The sequence below is a fragment of the Ochotona princeps genome, chromosome 20 (assembly GCF_030435755.1).
Source record: "Ochotona princeps isolate mOchPri1 chromosome 20, mOchPri1.hap1, whole genome shotgun sequence".
NCBI classification, from domain to species: domain Eukaryota; kingdom Metazoa; phylum Chordata; class Mammalia; order Lagomorpha; family Ochotonidae; genus Ochotona; species Ochotona princeps.
This window is the reverse complement of record NC_080851.1, coordinates 21415537-21436664: the sequence shown is the minus strand read 5'-3', so window position 1 is coordinate 21436664 and position 21128 is coordinate 21415537. Positions and strand designations below refer to the sequence as shown.

The following is a 21128-nucleotide window of genomic DNA, read 5'->3' as shown; positions in this document are numbered from 1 at the left end:
CTCCATTCTTCTGAGTAACAATAAGCTCATTCACATCTCCAATAACCAAGTCAACTAATATCAACACTCAAAATTCAAACAGAACCGGCTTTCATGACAGGTATCTTTTACCACCTAGGAACAATTACCTAAATTTTAAAACAACTTTTCTCAGTGAAGTCTATTTCCAAGATATGAAAACCCAGTCACAAAGCAACGACAGATGAAATACAAAAGCAAAATCCACGAGACAGGTGTGTTGTGGAACAGCGTGTTAAGCCGCGGCTTCAGACAACCACGTGCCCAATCAGACTGTCAGTTCAACAAGTCCCTGGCTACTCTGCTTTTTGATCCAGCCTCCTGCTAATGTGACCCTAATGGAGGCAGCAGATAATGACTCAAGTGCTTGGGTCCCTGCTATCCTCGTGGGAGATGCAGGAGGGTTCCCGTCCCCTAAGCTTCAGCTGGGTCCAGGCCTGGCTGTTGCAGACATTTGAGGAGCAAACCAGTGAACGCAGAAAATGTCTCTGTGTGTGTCCCTCCCTCTGCCTTCCAAGTAGATAAAAATGAACAGTTAAAAAAGAAAAAAGAATGCGAGGTAAGTCACAATTATCTGTATACAGTATCACATCAACATGAACTGGTGCCCAAGCAATCAATATCATTTCAGATTCAACTAACTCCAAAAGAGCTCAACCCCACATCAGAGGTTTACAATGATTTGTAACTATTTTCATAAATATGGCAATGACCTAAATTTCTAACTGGAAATCTCTTCCCTTTCAGAGTTCATTAAAGATCTATACATATATTTTTTTTACTTAGTAGTTTATTATTGAGTAATATAAGGCATTCAGTCATCAGTACAAGGTTAACACTGAAAAAATAATCCAAAAAAAAGCTATTGGCTTCTGACTCATTTTATATGATTAAAACTGTTAGCAACTCTTGAACAAAGCTTAAATGGTCCTGTGAGCCTTTTCTTGAAATAGTTTCACATTTCCTTTAACTCCCACCCAGGAGCTGACCACTCCATCTCCGTCCTTCTACAGCATACCTCCCTCCTGCCTCTGGAACACCAGTAAGATGGTTACTTCACTTTCATGCCTATATCTGCCACTAGACTTGAACTTCACAACAGCAAAGGACTCTCATTGGTCTCTTCAAGCTCAGCATGGAGATTCAAATATCAGTTCAAGAAAATTCTAGTTAAATAAATACATGAAGTCCAAGAAAGCATACTTTGTAGAAGGCACACACTTGTGAATCTACTAGGGAAGGAGGAATTGAATTTCAAATATCCACATAGAGATCATCTGTGACTGAGTCAAACCATGAAAGGGACCAGAGCTGTGGCGTACACAGCAGGTAGAGTCACTGCTTGGGACACTGGCAGCCCATATGAGTGCTGCATCAAGTCCCAGCTACTCCATTTCCTATCAAACTCCCCAGTAATGATCCTGGGAAAGCAGTAGAAAATGGTCCAAGATGGCACAACTATGACCAACACAGTGGTGTCGCAACAAATCCTCTGCCTATAGCGTCAGCATCCCATACGGACTCTGATTCATGTCCCGGCTGCTCTGCTTACCACCCAGCTCCCTGCTTATGTCCTGGGAGGGCAGCAGAAGATGGCTGAAGTTCTTGAGCCCTTGAACTTAGGTAGGAGACCTGGAGGAAGCTCCAGGCTCCCTGGTTTCTGACTGACCTCCTCCAGCCACTGCAGTTATTTGGGAAGAGCTCTCTCTCTCTGGCTCTCCTTCTCTCTGTAAATCTACCTTTCAAAATAAACAAATAAATCTTATTTTTAGAAAATAGAAACTATAAAAAAAATTCACAGTCTCAAGATTTTAAATTTGCAGTTTTTAGCCAGAATTAAATTAACAGCATGCAGACACATGATCCCTCCTTGTAGGGACGCTAAAAGGACAACCTCAGTCTTCATTCACTCCTCTTTAACAGCCACTTACTTTCCTAGAAGCAACTGCCCAAAGGAACCAAGGCCCTCCACCCACTCCTGACCAATCTTATTCAACCCCACTAACGTCAACCATAGCCGTGAATTTATTAGCTCCTCATGAGAAGCTTCATGTTCCTATAAGGTCCTGAAGGTTTCTGATGTACCCACCTTCCCCAGGCAGGTAGGCAAGAGAGAAGCATAAGAAATGATCTGTTGGGACCCGAGTTGTTTAGCCACTGCCTGCAGTACTGGCATCCCACAAGGCATCAGTTCGAGTCCCAGCTGACTTACTTTTGATCCAGCTCTCTGCAAATCTCCTGGAAAGCTGCAGGGGATGGCCCAAGAACTTATGCCCCTGTACCCATGTGAGGGGTCCCTGGTTTCATCCTGGCCCTGGCCCTGGCCCAGCCCCAGCCCTGTGGCCATTTTAAGAGTGAACCAGCAGATGAAAAATATATTCTCTCTCTAATTCTGCCTTCCAAATAACATGTAAAAAGAAAATAGTCTGTTAAACACCAAATTGTCCTTGAAACACACTGGGTGTTCATTAAGACACTATATTTCCTTTACAACATTGCTTAACTATAAAATGTTCAGAATCCTAAATAACCACCTTACCAAGTAACTTCTAGGACTCCAGTTTCCATGCTCAGAACTAGCTGTGGTTTTGTGGACCATTACACAGGGGACCTGCTCCACAACCAAAATACTTCAATGTTCTTGTACAAATAGGTCAAATAGGTCAGCATGGAAACTTATCAAACTGAATCATTACACAGAGTGTTTTCAGTGAAACTCCACGACAATGAACACGTATCCATACCCCAGCCTCTACCCCTCCAGGTTCATCAACCCAGAAAAGAATCTGACACTTCACTTGAAGAAAACTTGCTAGAGGAGGAAAAAAAAAAGTTAGGTTTGCCACAAAGTTAGGTCACTAACAGGTTATGCATATTATTTGGCACAGCCCCCAAAGTGTCTCCAGCGTATCCTACAAGAGCCAGGCAGGTTGGGAGGGTGGGAGGAGTTTCGCGACTCAACTCGTCAAGCAGCAGACTCACACACAGGCCACTGCCAGTCTTCCAGTAGTGATCAGCACTACAGGAAGAGCTCCCTACCAAAGTCAGCTGGGAGGTGGGACGAGATAAGCCCAGTGAGAGTGAAACTCCCCTCGCAAACACTTCTTGAAAAAGAAAACTTTTGAAGAAATGGTTGGTAACTACTCGTCCACCACACTGCAGACTACAGTAGAACATTAACAGCTCACTTAAGTATGCACATGAGCATACATTTAGATACGTGCCCAGGAATGTACTTTTAAATGATATTTGGCCTTTATGATCAAGAACTATAGAAGTATATGACTTAAAATTCTGAGGAACTTACTCTCTACTTCAAAAAATGTGTAAAACTAACCATAAGGCAGAAGGATATTTTTCACAAAGCAAGAAATTTTCAGCAAACTGTTATTCCCTTTGTAAATTTTCACTTTCCAACAAAGGGCCTGAATAAACAAATGCTCCAATTAGCACATCTTGTTCCAAGACTCACATACCTTAGGGCTCTTCCTCCATACTCCAATAGTTCTACCACAAAGTGCTGACAAACACAACTAATGCCAAGTAGGAGTTGTTTCTCTAAATCATTTTTGCAACAACCATATCATTACTGTGGTTATTCTAGAATTTTTAAAGTCTAAATAGTACTCCAGCACTGAAAGCTATCTATGCTAATTCCTCTATCTTAACATCAAAAGTCTCTTACTTAAACGGGTAAAACAAGTGTTCAGTCTAGACAGCAAAGCTGCCTTCCATGGCAACTGGACCCATGTTTAAGTTTGTCCGTTACAAGAAACACTTCCCAGCCTACAACCCAAGTCTCTTCCTTATTTAAACAAAACGCTGAATAACTGAACTTCACTGACCCAACATATTCATAAAACAAAGGCCTTCAACACTTGAGTTTCACATATTCTACACGCCACTTTGCTTCTTTTCTATACCCTCCCAGGACTTAATCGTCAACCACATCCTCTCAGCTACGAAAGGACAGATGGAGCTGCATTGCTGTCTGTATTATCTTGGCAATATTCAGACGTGACTCAGAATGGAAAACACTACCACAATGATTTACATACAGTCCTATGAGAGGAATAAAACCATTGGCCAAACCACGGTGGAGGGAAGTGGTTCCCTTCAAAGTTATAGAATGTCCTAGTTATCTGCCACACAGGAAGCCATAGGGAACCGGTGGTGACAGAAGAAAAGTGGATTCACTACTTCAAACTCTGCCCCTTGAAACGAATATAGTGGTCTTCAAAGTGTAATTTTTCTAGGAGGGGGAAGCCAGGAGTCCAAGAAAACACTTCAACAATGAACAAATTTCTGGCCCAAGTGTTAGTTAAAAAAGAAAAAAGGTGTAGTAAGCAATAAAAGTGATTAGAGTTGTAACGCTTCTTTATTTTTTTAGAGCACCTCGTATTCATACTCTCCTGGGGGACTGACTTTACACCCCAAATTGTCCCTTCTCCATGCCTGCTACCCCTCATCTCCTCTTGCTATTTCTGCATTCTTTACTGATTAACCGAGCCGCCTCGAGTGAACACTAGCGATGGTTCCAACACTCTGGAGACACCCACCACCTCAGAACTCAAAACCTCCGATCCCCCTACAGACCCATCGGATTTCCACACGAAGGAGCTGAGCAAGGAGAAGAGACGGACCGCTGCGCCCGGCTTGACACTTACTGGTTTGCTAGGGTACACGTTAGACAGATGCGTTTTTAATTTCCCCACGGTCCAGTTCAAGAAGCAGCTAATAGTCTGGTCACTGTATTTCTGATTCGGTGCTTTAATGATGAGAGTCACAGGTATCTCCATCCCACTTTGGTCCATGGTGTCCCCAAAGTCGGAGACAGCGAGAGAGAGAGACAGACAGACAGAGAGACAGAGAGAGAGCCCCGAAGTGCTGACCCGCCGATGCGGCTGGGATGGGGACGTTAGTGCGTTCTTAATATTCCGTGTTCAAGTCAGTCGCAAGTGCATCGGGCGATACGAAGGCCATGGCCGGTAAGAAGGATGGACAGTGGTAGTAGTGGTGATGGCGGCGGCGGCGAGGTCTGGCTGCCGGGCCGTGAGTGCAGCTCTCCCGGCCACGTCCGGGCTCCGCCTGGCTCCGGACTGCGGGGCGGGGCGCAGAAAGAGAAAGCGATGACAAGGGTGTGTGCCCGAGGGCGGAGGGCACCAGGCCGGGGTCAGCGCCCCGCCCTCGCCGCGACCCCTCCAGCTGAAACGCAACAAGGCCGCTCTGCCACCGCACCGCCGCGCCGGCCGCGGGAGACACGACACGGCTCCGGGCGGCGGGCCGGTGGAGGGGTACCTGAGACGAGGCCGCGGGGCCCGCCACCGCCGCCCGCCGCGGGGCCCGGGCACAGCCGCGGGCCGCACTGTCCAGTCGGGCTTCCCTCCGCCGGCGGCCGCTCCCTTCCCGCTGCTCCAACCCCCGAGCCCCGGTCCCGGCTCTCGCGAGGCGGCGCGGCCCGGCTCTCCGCCCTGACCGGTTCCGGTCCGGGGCAGCGTCGGGATGGCCCGGGCACTGGTGAGGCGGCGGCAGGTGGCAGGAGGGCGGGGAGACCCGGAGCCGCAGCCGCGACGGCGGCGACGGCGACGGGAGCGCCGGTTTTGCTTGTTGTTGTGAGGAGGGCCTTAAGTCCTCTCGAAGGCGGAAGGCGCCGGCGGAACTGCGTCATCCGCGACCCGCCCTCGCTCGTAGGCGGTGCCCGGCGAGCGCTGCCGGAGAAGCCTGCGCGGCCTGAGGGAAGTCGCTTAGGCCGCAGCCCCCGCTTAGCTGGCGTCTGCATATCCTGCCCTGAAGATTTGAGGAGCTTTCTCTGCTGGAATTAGCGGCGTTTCTGATGCTGAGTCCAGCTAGGGCGCAGATGTTCTTGAGTGTAGACTAGACTCTGCAAGCACGGTGCTGGAGCGTGGGCGGAGAAGAGCTCTAAGTGGGCTGCGTGCTGAAGGAGTACGTGGCCTGTGCATCTAAGACGGGGCACCGTCTCGGCGTGTGTCGAGTCTGTCTCTTTCCTGATTGGTACCTGCTCCGCTGAACACCTGTTATGTATAGTGGGAGACAAAGACACTCCGCAATTATTATTTTTCTGCAGTGTAGCTTAGACACAGGGACACAAGAGAACTGAATCTGGGAGCAGACTGTGTAGAGGATCATGAGCTCATCCCTGTGGAATGGCCATACCAGCTGGTTTCCTCGAGAGCTGGGGTGGTGACAGGCTGACCTAGGCATGACCATGGAACTCACCAACACTCTTGGATACTGGCGTTGGCAAACAGGCTGGGCTAGTCCAGGCTGTAGCACCCACAGGTATACCTCAAAGAATTGGATGTGGGGCTGACCAGGCCACAACATCCGCCAGCACACACAAAGACCAATACTAGGGGACTGACTGTGCCGGGTAAGGGCCTTGCTACCTGCTGACACACATGAGACCTGGGCCTGGGAACTTGGGGAACTCCCCTGGTGGGCTGTCAGTCCCGCTGGTGAGCATGTGAGTCAGGGCTGGGTGTTGATCAGGCCAGGCAGGGCTACTTGACTTATCAGCATGTGTGTTGGTTTTCTCTCGGGGGACAGACCAGGCAGGGCCAGGACAAGCCAAAACATACGGGCATGTGCAGGAGCCAGGATGGACTAGGCTATCAACCTACTGGTTTGCATGAAATCCAGGATGGAGTAGGCTGGGCAGGGTTAGACTGCAACACTTACAAGCAGGATTTGGGAGTAGGGGTGGGCCAGGCCAGACTAGCATCTGATATGGCAAAGGCCTAACTGGGTGATGGGTTATGCCAAGTTGGGTCAGAGCAACCACCGGCATGTGTAAGACCTGTGGCTGGGGGCAGACCTCATTGGGAAGCTAAGGGGATATCCTGGTTGGGCTGTGGCTCCCACTAGTTGACCACAAGAGCCCGGAATGGGCTAAGCAACTGTATCCACTGGTGTATGAATGAGCCAGAATAAATACCAGGTGCTGGGAAAGGGAACAAGTCCCGTCACGCTAGACCATAGAACCACCTAGGAAATACAAGATCGGGGGTCGGGAGTGGGCCTAGTAGGTAAAATGTGGCCTTCTGATAGGCTGCAGCTCCCACTGTTGAGCATGAGAACCAAGGCTGGAGCACACATGGCTGGACAGGTGGTAGTACCTGCTGGCATGAGTGTGGCCAGGACAGTGGGGTTGGCTGGGCTGAGCAAGGCTCAAATGCCCATTGATGTGTACAAGAACCAAATGAGATGCAGGACACAATGGGCCAGTCTGCTGCATATACTGCCATGCACAGGAACTGGGTCTGGGGGCAGAACTGGTGAGGATTATCAGGGGTCGCTCTGACTAGCCTGCAGTTTCCCCTGATGTGCAGGAGGGACAAGTGTGTGGTGGTCAGGGTTAGGCTGGGCCGTGGCATCCATTGGTTTGTGTATGAAATGGGGCTGGGGACTGAACTAACCATGTGACTACAGCCACTACTGTGTGTATAGGCTGATGTAGGTGATAAACTGAGCCAGACACCACAATGGCTGGCACACACACGGGTCAGATTTGGGGTCAGCTCATACAGGTTTCTTTGGGGACCCCCCAACTGGATCACTGGACTCAGAACTCCAACCATACTGAAAAATCACAGTATCTATGTTCTAACTGTGGAGTGCATGTATCAGAACCGGGTCTCCTCAGTTGTTGAAGCCTGTGAAGTGGATGGCATGCCCAGATACTCATGGGGGACATGATAACCAGTTCATTGAGACCAGATACAGGAAGAAAAAAGGAGATTGGAGGCAGTTGTCTCATCTACTTCCCCTATTCCTTGGCCCTTCCTGCCCTAATTGGTGGTCCACATAGGCTTGCACCCCTCTCAACTATATAAGCATCATCAAAAGTAAAATGCATTTATTATTTTTTAAAAATCAGTAATTTACGTTTCATTAATAACGTACATACATCTTGGAGTGTCAATTGACAAGATCACATCAATGCTAAAGGATTCCAGGAAGTCTAAATCTCAAATGTATGGGACAGGAGTTACAGGGCGGGGGTGGCTGTTTGGTTCAGACATTTGACAAAAGGAGTTTGTTCATTTATTTGAAAAGCAAATTTTTTACAAAGAGAGGAAAGAGAGAGAGAGAAGAGAGGTCTTCCATCCACTGGTTCACTTGCCAAAGGGCAACAGCTGGAGCTGAGCTGATCTGAAACTGGGAGCTAGGAGTTTCTTCCTATCCTCCCACATGGGTATAGGATGCCAAGGCCTCAGATCAGCCTCTGCTGCTTTCCCAGGCCATAGCAAGGAGCTGGATCTAAGTGGAGCAGCCAGAACTAGACTCAGCACCCATATGGATGGAATACCAGCACTTGTAAGCAGAGGCTTAGCCTGATACACTACTGCACCCAGCCAAAATGTTTCATTCTCTTAATCTTTTTAAAGTAGGAAGAAGGACAACTACAAATGTGTGTGTGTGAGAGAGAGAGAGACCGAGACCAGTGGGGGTGTAGGAGGTGAGGGGCAAGATGGCAGTCAGCAGCCGTCAGCAGGCTGCACCTGCAGGCAGCACCTCTGTGAAGCCCATTTTCAGTCACAACCTGAACAAAGCCAAGCAGAGAATGCAGAAGCTCTACCATATCTTACGGGGTACCTACCAAACACGGTACATTTATTCCAGTTAGACATCACTGTGAAGCAGAGAAACAATAAAGTCTGAGAAACGTTTATGAAGAATGCACATGTTACAGACCTCAGAGTGGTTGGTTTTCTGCTCATTAAGGGGAAGATGGAACTGAAGCAAACAATTAACATGTAGAAGCAAGGGACACAGGCAGTTCTTCCATGAGACAGAAACACGAAAGTCGAAGAATTTCCTCTCCAAGTTCTATGTTGTCCACAACCTGTGAAGTCACTCAGTAGAAAGGAGCATGTTGCTATTTGTTTTAAATAAATTCATTCAATAGTCATATATATGTATGTGTGATATACACATACATGTATGCATACTCACATCTATATACACATGTATGTAGATCAATGTATGTGTGTGCATACATGTGTGTATCTGTACATGCATATATATTCTTTCTGTGAGTTTCCAATTTCTTTTATAACTTTGAAGAAAATAAGGTGCTTGTGATTAAACTTCTCTTACAGAAATCTAAAGAAACTTCCAGGAAGCTGGGTAGTGCAGTTTGAAGTTGGTTTGTTCACTTTGGCTTTCTTAGGAGGAATACGTCAGTCAAGTGATAATCTTGAATTGCATATTTCAAAGCTGATCTTCACCATCTGGCTTTCAATTCCTTCCATTCCTACACTTACTATCCTTCTCATTTTTAAAAAAGATGCTATGCCACAAAGCATCCAATCAAGTCCCAATCAAGTGTATTTTTAAAAAAGAAAAAAGAAAGAAAACCTACACTGGAACTCGACAAAAAATTAGCTCATTTCAACATTAGATTTAAATATTGTAATTGGTCCCAGATGTTTGATTATAAATCATCTTATAGAGAATGGGAGAAAATAACACATGCATTCCATATCAAGTGGTTACTGTGAGAGCTGTGCCCTGCCGTGAATTCTCGCAGCCCGAGAGACAGCGAGCACACTGCAGGCAGCGCAGGGAGTGTCTTGTCCAAGGTCACACAGCCATTCAGCTCCAAACGGAGTTCTGCAATTAGTTTTTAACTCAAAGACTCTATATGATTTGGTCATGCCATGTTCATCTGCACACTCTGCATGTCTTTGCCAATTTTGTAGCTAAAGATCTTGCTGCTTTCTAAATATAGCCTTGAAATTCACGTCCAACATTGATGATTCCAAGAGACAGCTGATCTTCCACATCCCTGGCCTGTCTTTCTACTGAACTACGATATTATTAGTTTTTATTTGTTGAGCTCGATTTAATAAGGTCATTAAACTTTTGACTATAATGTGAATCTAAGGTATGTTATCTCAAAAAATAATACATAAATATTGTTTAAAAAAAAACACAGAGTTTTGGGGGCTGAGATCGTGGTGTTGTAGCATTGCAGGTAAAGCTGTTGCCTGCAGTGACAGGATCCATAGGAGCTCCAATTGAGTCTTAGATCCTGCTCCCTGCTGATGCACCTTGGAAAGAAGCAGAGGCTAGCCAAAGTGCTTGGGTATTTGCACCCACTTGGGGAGACCCAGAAGGAGCTCCTGGCTTCTGGCTTCAATCTGGTCCAGCCCTGACCTTTACAGCCATTTGGGAAGTGAACCAGCAGATGGAAATTTTTTTTCTGTAACTGTACCTTTATTTTATTTATAAATCAAATAAATCTTTTTTAAAAGGGGGCAGTTCTGATTCTAATATTATACACACTCTTCGCACTATACTGATCTTTCTTATTTAAACATAATCATAAGTAACAAACACATTCAGGAGAGCAAGTTTTTCAGGAAAAACACGTAGGTCAGTCTTCCATGTACTGCTAGGACCATTCAGTTCACATATCTGAAGGAAGGCAGCAGGCAAAGGGTGCCAGTTTTCCCTGTAGTGTCAGGCTGGGCAGAGCAGGACACTGGCCTGAGGCAAAGTGAAAGTCCAGGATGACTGTTATGGTGGAAGCCTGCCAGAGGCCTGGAGGTCCAGGGGCCGGACACGTCCATTCAGGAAAGACTGGAAATACCCTGCAGGGATCGTCTTGACCTTATCTCATCAGGAATGTTGCAAATATCCTACAAGAACCAACCAGACCATGTTTCAGCTGGCCATGAGTACCTTGTACTACACACCATACGCATGCACTATGCTCTGCCTTACCTCGTCTTCTCCTATCCTTCTTGTCTAAAACGCATAAAATGCCAGTGCCATATACCCTAGACAGTCATTCCTCATGTGGTCATGCCCCCACTCCGCATGTCCCCATCCTCCACCCCTCCCCACCCTATGTGGAAGTGGTCCTAGGCTATCTCCAGTAGCTAGCAATCCACTGAACTCTCTTCTATAACTAAAACCCTGAACTAAAAGCCTCTTTCTCTCAAGTGAGTCTGAATGCCTCCAAACCTAACACACAGCATGGTCTACTATTACGCAGCTATGACTGTTAGAAGCGAATTTGGGTTCCCACAATTTGTCATTAGGCCTACTTATCACCTCTTGATCAATTCAAGGCAAGCTTATCATTCTTAGGAACAGTTTCCACATCTCTCAGAATAGGAACTCACCTTTGGACACCCTATGTCCCTCATAAATTATGATGAAATCAAGGAGCACAGTAGTTCATATATGTGGTGACTTTCCTATAGTACTTTTCATATAGACACAGGCATATCTGCAACTGTGGATCAGAGCTCTGGGAACACCTAAGCAAGTGCTGCTAGTTGGAATCTCTTGTGACTCTGCAGCCAAGTTTCCATCTGAAGATGGCTGGAGGATGGAGGACCTGCCTTCCAAGCGGCTAAGTTGAGACAGATTACTGCCAGGAGGGCGCACTTCTTCCCAAGGTGGGTCCGCCTCTATTGCAGGGTGTGAGAAGGATCATACCAGACAAGCCTAGGATATCAAGGAGTCTTTATTAACCACGCTTGGCAATGGCAGTGTCTGCTAGTAGTTAGCCCATGTAGTTGCTGTGGCAACCCAGTCTGAATTGAAACCCTGAGAGAACAAATAACTATGATCAGGAAATCCATCCGTTAAACTGAAGACCTATGTTCCAGCTTCCCGAGCAATATAAATTATCGTAAGAGACATGCAGCGAACAACCTGAGCACACTTACAAAGCTGCAAACATTCGCCTTTTCCTGGCTTCTCTGTCCACATTTCATTACTGCTAGGCCTCACCACTCCTGGAACTCTTGAAAATACACAAGTTAGAAATACAAAATGTCTTAGCATTTGCATCTTTGTCCAAGCAGTGAACAGAGGATGAGAAATACAGACACACAGGGGCCATGCTCAGGAACTACCTGTCCTTAGTGTCAGTCCGCAGGAAGCCAAAGAGCAAGCAGGTACTGGGGAAACCAAGAGCTGGAGAGTGAGTGACAGAAGCACGTGACCAAGAGAGGGAGCCCCTCCCTATCATGGGCCTTTCTTTATGGGGACTTGCAAGGGGAGTGGTTATGCAACAGCCCAATACCACACCCTCTCAGGTTCCAGGTGATGATAGGTGAGCATCACCTGACTTACAGATGGGCAGAAACTACCACGTAAGTGGGGAAGGAATGAGTTCCAAGCTCTTGATCCTAAACTAGCTGCCTAAGACCACAACACCTGCTGCACTGTTTTGAGTCTCTTTGCAGCGTGGTAGCCAGGTTCTCCCAGATGAGAGACCCAAGAAGTTAGGACAGAAGGTGCAAAACCTTTTATGACTTAGCCTTGGAAAGCAAATAACCCACCTGCGTTATGCTCTGTAGGTCACACAGATCAGCCCTGAGTTAATGTGGGAGGAGAGTAAATATGGGCACTGGAACCATAAGGGAAGGACTGCTGGCCTCACATTAGAGGTCAGCTATGATACTATGGCTTTTCAAAGCAGAGCAGCTCACAATAGCTAGCCCTTTCCTTCCACAGTTATCCAAGTCCAAACCAAAGTACCATACTGCAGCTGCTTCATGATTGATTGCCCTTCTGTTGGCATACCATCCTCGCTTCCCAAATATCTTCCAACATTTTCCTTCCATCTATAACAAACCTTATCAGCTATATTTCATAAATTTTGTAAATGTTTATCTTAGAATAAATAGTTATAAATACTAATGTTAAGCTGCCGCTGAAATGCAAACATGGTAGAGTTAGAGTATCATTTTTACTGCCCTATATTTAAAGAAAATTAAGAATATGCCACTAAGTTGAAGCAAATATCATAGTTATTTGCCTAAAGAGGGGTTCTTTTTAAAGATTTGTTTATTTACTTGAGATGGTTATAAAGGTAGAGAGAGAACCCACTCTTCCATCCACTGGTTTACTCCCCAGATGCCTGCAACACTCAGGGTTAAGCAGGATGAAACCAGGATCCAAGAGCTTCATCCTGTTTCCAGTGCAGGTGGCAGAGGTGCAAACACTTAGACTATCTTCTGCAGCTTTTCCTAGGACTATTAGCAGGGAGCTGCATTGAAAGTAGAGCAGTTATGGGCCCAACACAGTGGCATAGTAGCTAAAGTCCTCACTTTGCATGCACTGGGATCGTATATGGGTACGGGCTCTGATCCCGGCAGCCCCACTTCCCATCTAGCTCCCTGCTTGTGACCTGGGGAAGCAGTTGAGGGCGGCTCAAAGCCTTGGGACTCTGCACCCATGTGGGAGACCCAGAAGAGGTTCCTGGCTTCAGATCAGCACAGCTCCGGCCATTGTGGCTGCTTGGGGAGTGAATCATTGGACAGAAGATCTTCCTCTCTGTCTCTCCTTCTCTCTGTATATCTGACTTTCCAATAAAAATAAGATAGATCTTTAAAAAAAAAAAAGTAAAGCAGTCAGGACATGAACTAGTACCCATACAGGATGCCAGAGTCACATGTGATGGTTTTACCCACTGTGCCACAATGCCAGGCTTTAACCTGAGGGTTCTTAATCTGGATTCAAAGATAGACATCTGGCATGTCTATATTCCAGAACTGTCTATACGACTGTGTGCCTATGTACACATGGGTAATTTTTTACATGGAGGGGTCATGACTTTTATCAGCTTCTTAGAAGTGTCCCAAGGAAATCCTATCTTCACTGTGAGACTTTCCCAGTTAAAGGGGGAGCATTTGGCGTGGCGTTAAATTGCACCCAAATTCTACAAAAGAGTGGCTACATTAGATACCCACCTCTGCTCCCAACTTCAACTTTCTGCTAAACGCATGGCTCATGCAAGTAGGAGATTTGGAGTGCTTGCCTGGCTATTGGCCATTGTTGACATTTGTGGAGTGAACCAACAGGTAGGAGCTTGTGTTTTCTTTCTGTGTGTCTAAACTAAACTGATTTAAAGGACAGAGATGGGCTACTGATCCAGTGATCAAGATGCTGCCTCAAGTTTCCAAATCCATTCAAATTACATCCTGTAAATATTTTTCCTTTTACAGCTGGTGTGAAATTAAGCTTTGTCAGAAGAGGGCACTAGAGAGACACTGAAGGTAGAGGAGCCATGGCTACCTCTACAGCCTGGTGTGCCGCTGCCACAGCTCTCAAGGCAAGTGGTTGTGACCTCAATCTCTAGAGGCCCTAGTGGCTTCTGCAGCACCCAGTTCCACCAGTGGCCTCTAGTAGGCAGCAGCTCTCACGATCAGCTTATCCAGGAACCCTCTCAGGAAGTTATGCAGGCAACTCCCTTGAGCCGCTTTCTCTGGAATCCATCAAGTAAATTCACAGTGGAATAACAAGGTTATAACAACCTCAATAAACAGCCCCCTCACATGATTTAGGTGGCTCTGTACCCTCGAAGAACTCTTACATCTGACTAGCAGTGGCAGTGTCTCACCCCAAAGGGCAGTGATTGACCCTGTACCTGTAATCCCCATATTCTTTAGAACTCTCTTTGTTTCTTACTAGCTAGCCCCTTTTCACTCCAAAACCCTCTTCAAAGTAATTCTTTATGTTGAACGTTTTAAGTTCTTAATATTTTATGGTTTGCCTCTTGGTTGGACCAAGAATGGTATAGAATTTATATTGGGAATGCTCCCAGGAAATAAACATGCAAAAGTGGAATTTGGGAACTGGTTTTATCATGCCCTTTGGTTAGGCTTCTTCCCCATAGGAAGTGAAATGCTAAATGTTTGTAATATACCAGGTGTTACAATCAAACTATTATCTTTTAAAAATATATTTATTGGGCCCTGGCGGCATGGCCTAGCGGCTAAAGTCCTCGCCTTGAAAGCCCCAGGGTCCCATATGGGCGCCAGTTCTAATCCCGGCAGCTCCACTTCCCATCCAGCTCTCTGCTTGTGGCCTGGGAAAGCAGTTGAGGACGGCCCAAAGCTTTGGGACCCTGCACCCGCGTGGGAGACCTGGAGGAGGTTCCTGGTTCCCGGCTTCGGATTGGCGCAGCACCGGCCGTTGCGGCTCACTTGGGGAGTGAAGCATCGGATGGAAGATCTTCCTCTCTGTCTCTCCTCCTCTCTGTATATCCGGCTTTCCAATAATAATAATAAATCTTTTAAAAAATATATTTATTTATTTGAAAAAGCTACCGAGAAAGAGAGTGACACAAAGAGAAAGGTCTTCAATCTGCTGGTTCATATCCCAGGATGGTCAAAACAGGCCGGGCTGGGCTGGGCTGGGCTGAAGCCAGGAGGCTGGAACTTCTCTAAGCACTTGTGCCATTCTCCACTGCTTTTTCCAAGCCACTAGAAAGTAGCTGGATCAGAAGCAGAACAGCCAGGACTGAACTGGCACCAATAGGGATGCTGGAATTGTAGGTGGCAGCTTTACCCACTATTCCACAGCACCAGCCCATTCAAACTGTTTCTACATTTGCTTATAATGATGTGCCAACTGAAGCAAATGACTGCCCAAGTAGTTGCAACATTTGGCCTTTATGTCAATTAGATGACTACAGTGTCAGAATATGGAATGAATTCTCACGAGTTTACTCGAATATTTAATAGAAAATGACGAACCTATTCTTTCAACTCTTAGTTCAAGTTACAGTCTAAGACCAAAATACTTCATGACAAGGACAAAAGAATATTTTTGTTTTTGCAGACTTTGGGATGACCCTTATTATTTAAAATCAAACAAAATTCTGTTATAAATTGTTAAACTATAGTAATGGTTGAATTCACAGTCTCACCAAATTATTCTTGTGAATGTTAGGGCACTAATCAGGGAAACTGGCATAAGGTCATCTGCTTGGACCCAGTTGAGACTGTCTTGAAACTCCAAATCACTCTAAGAGTTTCCTGTTAGTGGAAGTAGCTTGCCTGCTGGAAACCATGCTTTGTCTGCTTGAAAGCCTCCGAGATAATCCAACCTGGAAAAGTTATTCAAAAGGGAATGCTTCTTCTCCTTGAACCCATTGTAACCACTCTTGCTGCCACTAGATCTGTAACTAGGGCTAAAACTGAGTGCATTTCACAGGGAACAGGGATACACTGTAACCCAATAAGCACTAGCTTAGACAATCAGAAGAACCTTTTTTTTTTTTTTAAGATTTATTCACCTATTTACTTGAAAGGCAGGGTTATCGCAAAAGAGAGAAAGAAAGGGGGTGGGGAGAGAGCACTTCTACTCACTGGTTCATTCCCCATTAGGCCACAACAGCTGGGGTTGGACAAGGCTGAAGACAGGGGCTTCATCTGGGTCTCCCACGTGGGTAGTAGGAGCCCGAGCACTTGAGGTATCTTCCTTTGGTTTTTCCAGGCAATTAGCTGAATGGACAGTGGAGCAGCAGGGCTGTGAATCAGTGCCCAGATGGGATGCCAGTGTCACAGACAATGACTTAACTCATTATGGCACCAGCCCCTGACACCAGGAGAATTTCAGGAGTTTTGAAAAATGTCAGCAGAAACCTGGGGAATGTGTGTGATGTTTAAGACCACGAAGAGTGAGACAGAACACTATGTTAGGGTTATGGGTGCGCTTGCTACAGCTTACAGCTGAAGATGGTGCTTACAATTTATTGTTTTGCTGATTGAAACTTGGACTCAAAGGTGGTCTATATTTAATACAGCTGGAATGCCAGAGTGCTCCTAGCATGATGGGAAAACGCAATCCTAGGACTTAGGGAGACTGGAATGTTAAACGATATCTGATGTTATCTACACACTCACTCACCCCTCCACCCACCCCAGGACATGGCCCAGAAGGCACTCCCTTCTCTAAAGCACTGAAAATTACGGCAGTAAGAGCAGCACCTACTTCCTTGTAAAGCTCTCCTTTATAGACCAGACACGCCGTAAGGAAGGCTGCCATTGAGACAAGCAGCCTGATTACGTTTACAGCTGGGAGTTAGCACTTAGGGAAGATGGGTATTTATTCTTTAGGATGCGGTATATGCTTTAAGTCAGACATCACTATGTACAGAAATGCATGTGGATTCTAATTTACCTTAATATCTCTGTCAATCACTGTTATAAGGAACACAAAGAATAGCCAGACACACTGGCTTTCAAGGAGTTTGCAATCTTGTGGGAGAACATAAGACAAGCCTAAGAGAGAGTGAGGATAAGACAAAAATGGAGCAAGAGAGCTGCCCAGGCCCTCCTGCCCACGCAAGCTACTTTATACCTCAGAAGCAGCAGAAAGGAGTGAGGGAAAGGATGTGACTTGCTATATCCAAGTGGGCCAGGGCCATTTGCAAAATGCAAACACTAATTTCACATTTCTGCCTTTCCAGAGTATCTTCCAATTTCTCCTCACATTTCCCCTAGATGATGCGTTCATTAAAACTCCATCCACAGCACACCACAGGCCCAGATGAGACTGAGTTCAGCTACTAAGCAAAGACCCAGCTGTGCTGCAGGAAACAAGACAGACTCCATACATACATCTAGCCTTGCGTGTCTCTCTCACACTTCCTGATACCCACTTCCACCCTATCTTGAGGACAGCTTCATCACTTGTCATCACACTGTATTATCCTTCCTCATTTCGCTATATATCTTTATGGTGGTAGTGGCATTCTAATTAATTGTACTGAACTTTTGAGGCCAAATCTAACACTGCGTGATTAATTTAATTGGTAAGGCTCAAGCAAAGGGGAATGACAGTGAAGTCAAATTCTTAGAATTCCAAATATGAGCAACCCATTTCACTCATTTACTTGTAAGCATTCAGCACTTCAAAAAATACAGAATTTTATGCTTTTTAATCTTATCTTTTTAAAAAAAAAATCCTAAAGGCATGCACGACAATGTTTACATAATTACATAACTAGTCAAGAGAAAAGGCCAAAGTTCTTGAGAAAAATCTTGGTTGAGTTCACACTGTTTTCTCTTTCTGGTTTCTCTCCCTGTGTATTATTCCTCACGACTCCCTAGGATGTGCAAACTAGATCTGAGGCTGAAAAAAGCAAACTAGCTTGGACTAGAAAACTTGAGTACCGAATTTCTCTGAGTAATAGGCAGCTTCGTGAGTATTCTTGAATAATACTGGAGTTTATCTCCCCCAGGGAACATTAAGTTTCACAACATTTATACTGCCTAACTAAAAAAAATGTTCAGTTCTGTTACAAGATATGCATCTAAGGTTACTTTAGAATGAAGACAAAGCCACTTACCATTCATGGAGTACATATTATGTCATACTATGTCAGCCAATGGGCATTGGGAGGTGGCTTCATCCTTGAAACGGTGAAATCGACAGCATTCCAGAACTATCTAAACCACTTGGGCAGAACCCTCAGAATATGTACACATGGAGACCCTGGGTTGATATGAGGTGATGGTTCCTCATCCTTGAGTATTGAAACGTTTGGAAAGTCATGTGTGGTTTCTCCCTTTGTCTCTGCCCTTCCCCCAGAAACAAGAAGAAGAAATAGCAAATTTGGAAACAAGTTCATCCAATTTTTGCTAAACCTTGATCCTTCCCACCCTGATCAACTATGTAATCATTATAAACAATAATTTTTTATTTTAAAAATGGACGAGGCGTTCCTTCTGAATCCCTCAAGATAGACCGCTTCCCACCTTCATTTATCCCATCCTTGGATGCATTCTCTATGCTTCTGTGCGAAATCTAAATCACACTTACCAAACCATTAGTGTTTCTTGATAACCCTGATTCCCTCCTCCCCCCCAAGACTGTGAACTCCCTGGAGCTAGACAATCTGCCTTCCCCATACTTATATCATTGTTGAACCTCCAATTGCATAATTATAACAAATATTAACTAAATGATAGCACTCATTTTTTGGGGGGGGATTCTGAAAGATGAATTTTAGTTAGAAAAATATACAAAGAGCTCGAAATGCCTTAAGAAAAGCAAAATAAAAAGACATTTTGGATACAGTAGGAATAAATGTAAGCAAACAATACGTGAAACTATAACCCCCACCATGACAACATCCAATTTATAGTAAAAAAAAGTCACCAAGTTCAATAGCAGTAAGACAGGAGAGGGTTGATGCACTATCAGACGTGTTAGGTCATTGTCTAACATTACTGTGGTGAAAACACTTTCACATGTAACAACATTGACCATCTTCCCCATTGTTAACTGTATGATCTCATTATTGCAAACACTTACATTTATACAATTAAATCTCAAGAAATCTTTGCCTAGTGCAAAATCAAAACTCTATTCATTACACAACAAGTTTTACTGCCCTTGGTATATGGACACTGTAGAATGGTAAAATGATCACCACACTCAAGCTAATCAATGCAGTTCATTAGCTTGTCAATGTACCTTTCTGTGGTGGGAACAGTGAGGCTCACCCTCAGGAAAATTGAAGTACATGATAGCACTCATTTTACAGAGAAGAATGGGCTATAGTGACCTTACACACTTTGCCAAAGTTCACCCAGCTACAAATAGAGTTGCTGATTTAAAAAAAAAAAAAAAAAAAAAGCCCTTGGGCCCCGCACCCTGGCCTAGCGGCTAAAGTCCTCGCCTTGAACGCCCTGGAGTCCCATATGGGCGCCGGTTCTAGTTCCAGCAGCTCCACTTCCCATCCAGCTCCCTGCTTGTGGCCTGGGAAAGCAGTTGAGGATGGCCCAATGCATTGGGACACTGCACCCATGCGGGAGACCTGGAGGAGGTTCCTGGTTCCCAGCTTTGGATCAGCGCGCACCGACCGTTGCGGCTCACTTGGGGAGTGAATCATCGGACGGAAGATCTTCCTCTCTGTCTCTCCTCCTCTCTGTATATCTGACTTTGTAATAAACCGAATAAATCTTTAAAAAAAAAAAAAGCCCTTGAATGTTATGGTATTTTCTACTAGTTTCTTTGTAACACCACTTCTAACTACAATTCTATAGAGTTTTATGCAGACATTTGATCTTGTGTACGAAGCAGCTGGGAGAGTGAGACTATCTGGGCCGTACTAGGAAAATTTAATAAAATGACCACAGAACTCTCAGAAGGACAAGGTTCAGAGACAGTGAGGGGAGGAGTGTCTCTCTTCAGACCTCGGCTAGGAATCTCAGGCAGCTGAAAGCAGTGTCTGCTTAATGCCAAGCTTGCTTCTTATCTACTCAGCACAACAGCCACAGGAATTTCAGCATTTACCTCGTTTTTATCACTCACACACTTGCTTTTCTCGTTTGAAGATTGGCTAGACCGCCGGTCATTCATTTTCTTGCTACCTCCTTCTAATCCACAAAGGTAGTTCCAAAAGTTCATGCAGAATAAAATTAAAAGATGCTTATTTTATGCTAAAAAAATTCTAGATGTAGTTTTTCATAATACACATTTTTCCACGAACCTTTTGAAGACTCCTTTATGTATGAACTTCAAGTGGTTTTGGCCCCAAAATAAACATCCTTTGTGAGACTGGTTGTGCTCACTAAAATCTTCTGTCAGGTCCAGGGGCAAACTTAGTGAGGCCATTCTCCCTGGGCCACCATCTCACTCCCCCATGTTTGCATGTATACTATCAGTCACCTGTTTGTCTCTCACGAGGTAATCAAGAAAATAGCACCCTCAAGTGGGCAGCACAGGAATTGCCCAGCCATTTCCTAATTGGATAGAGATCACCCGTGGTGACATCCCATCTCCCAGATCCTTCCAGGGAAGTACTTTCCCTTTCCTTCTGCTTTTTAAGTTCACTTGCTCACTTTAGCACATTGGCTAAGAAGAAGCTTGGCATGTCTGCATCCCAACCTGGAGGGCCTAGATTCAAGTCCCGTTCCTACCAATGCCCACCCTATGGGGCAGCTGGGTACCTTCCATCCACCAAGGAGACCTGGAGTGCTTTCCCAGCTCCGGGCTTCACCTGGTCTCACCTCTGGCTGCTGTGTGCACACAGGGAGTGAACCAAGGGGATGGAAGATCTCCATCTGTCTCTCAATCTACCAGATAAAGAAAAGAAATTAACAAGTTTAAGAAAAGAAGACTGTACTCAAGAAAGGATGGGGTGGGCCCAGCGGCGTGGCCTAGCGGCTAAAGTCCTCGCCTTGAACGCCCCGGGATTCCATATGGGCGCCGGTTCTAGTCCAGGCAGCTCCACTTCCCATCCAGCTCCCTGCTTGTGGCCTGGGAAAGCAGGAGAGGACGGCCCAATGCATTGGGATCCTGCACCCGCGTGGGAGACCTGGAAG

The 21128-nt window shown here is 45.6% G+C and overlaps 1 protein-coding gene and 1 pseudogene across 2 annotated transcripts in view; one reads left to right on the top strand and one right to left on the bottom strand.

Annotated features, from left to right (window-relative positions):
- Window positions 1-4872, bottom strand: part of HERPUD2 (HERPUD family member 2) — a 29189-nt gene extending 24317 nt beyond the window's left edge. For both annotated transcript variants that reach the window (XM_004582372.3, XM_058677977.1), the window contains exon 1: window positions 4686-4872. In XM_004582372.3, the coding sequence (XP_004582429.1) occupies window positions 4686-4832 (147 nt within the window). In that variant the 5' untranslated portion in view covers window positions 4833-4872. The remainder of the gene's footprint in view (window positions 1-4685) is intronic.
- Window positions 4873-8509: 3637 nt separating this feature from the next.
- Window positions 8510-8890, top strand: LOC101525414 (NADH dehydrogenase [ubiquinone] 1 alpha subcomplex subunit 6-like; annotated as a pseudogene).
- Window positions 8891-21128: the final 12238 nt, after the last annotated feature.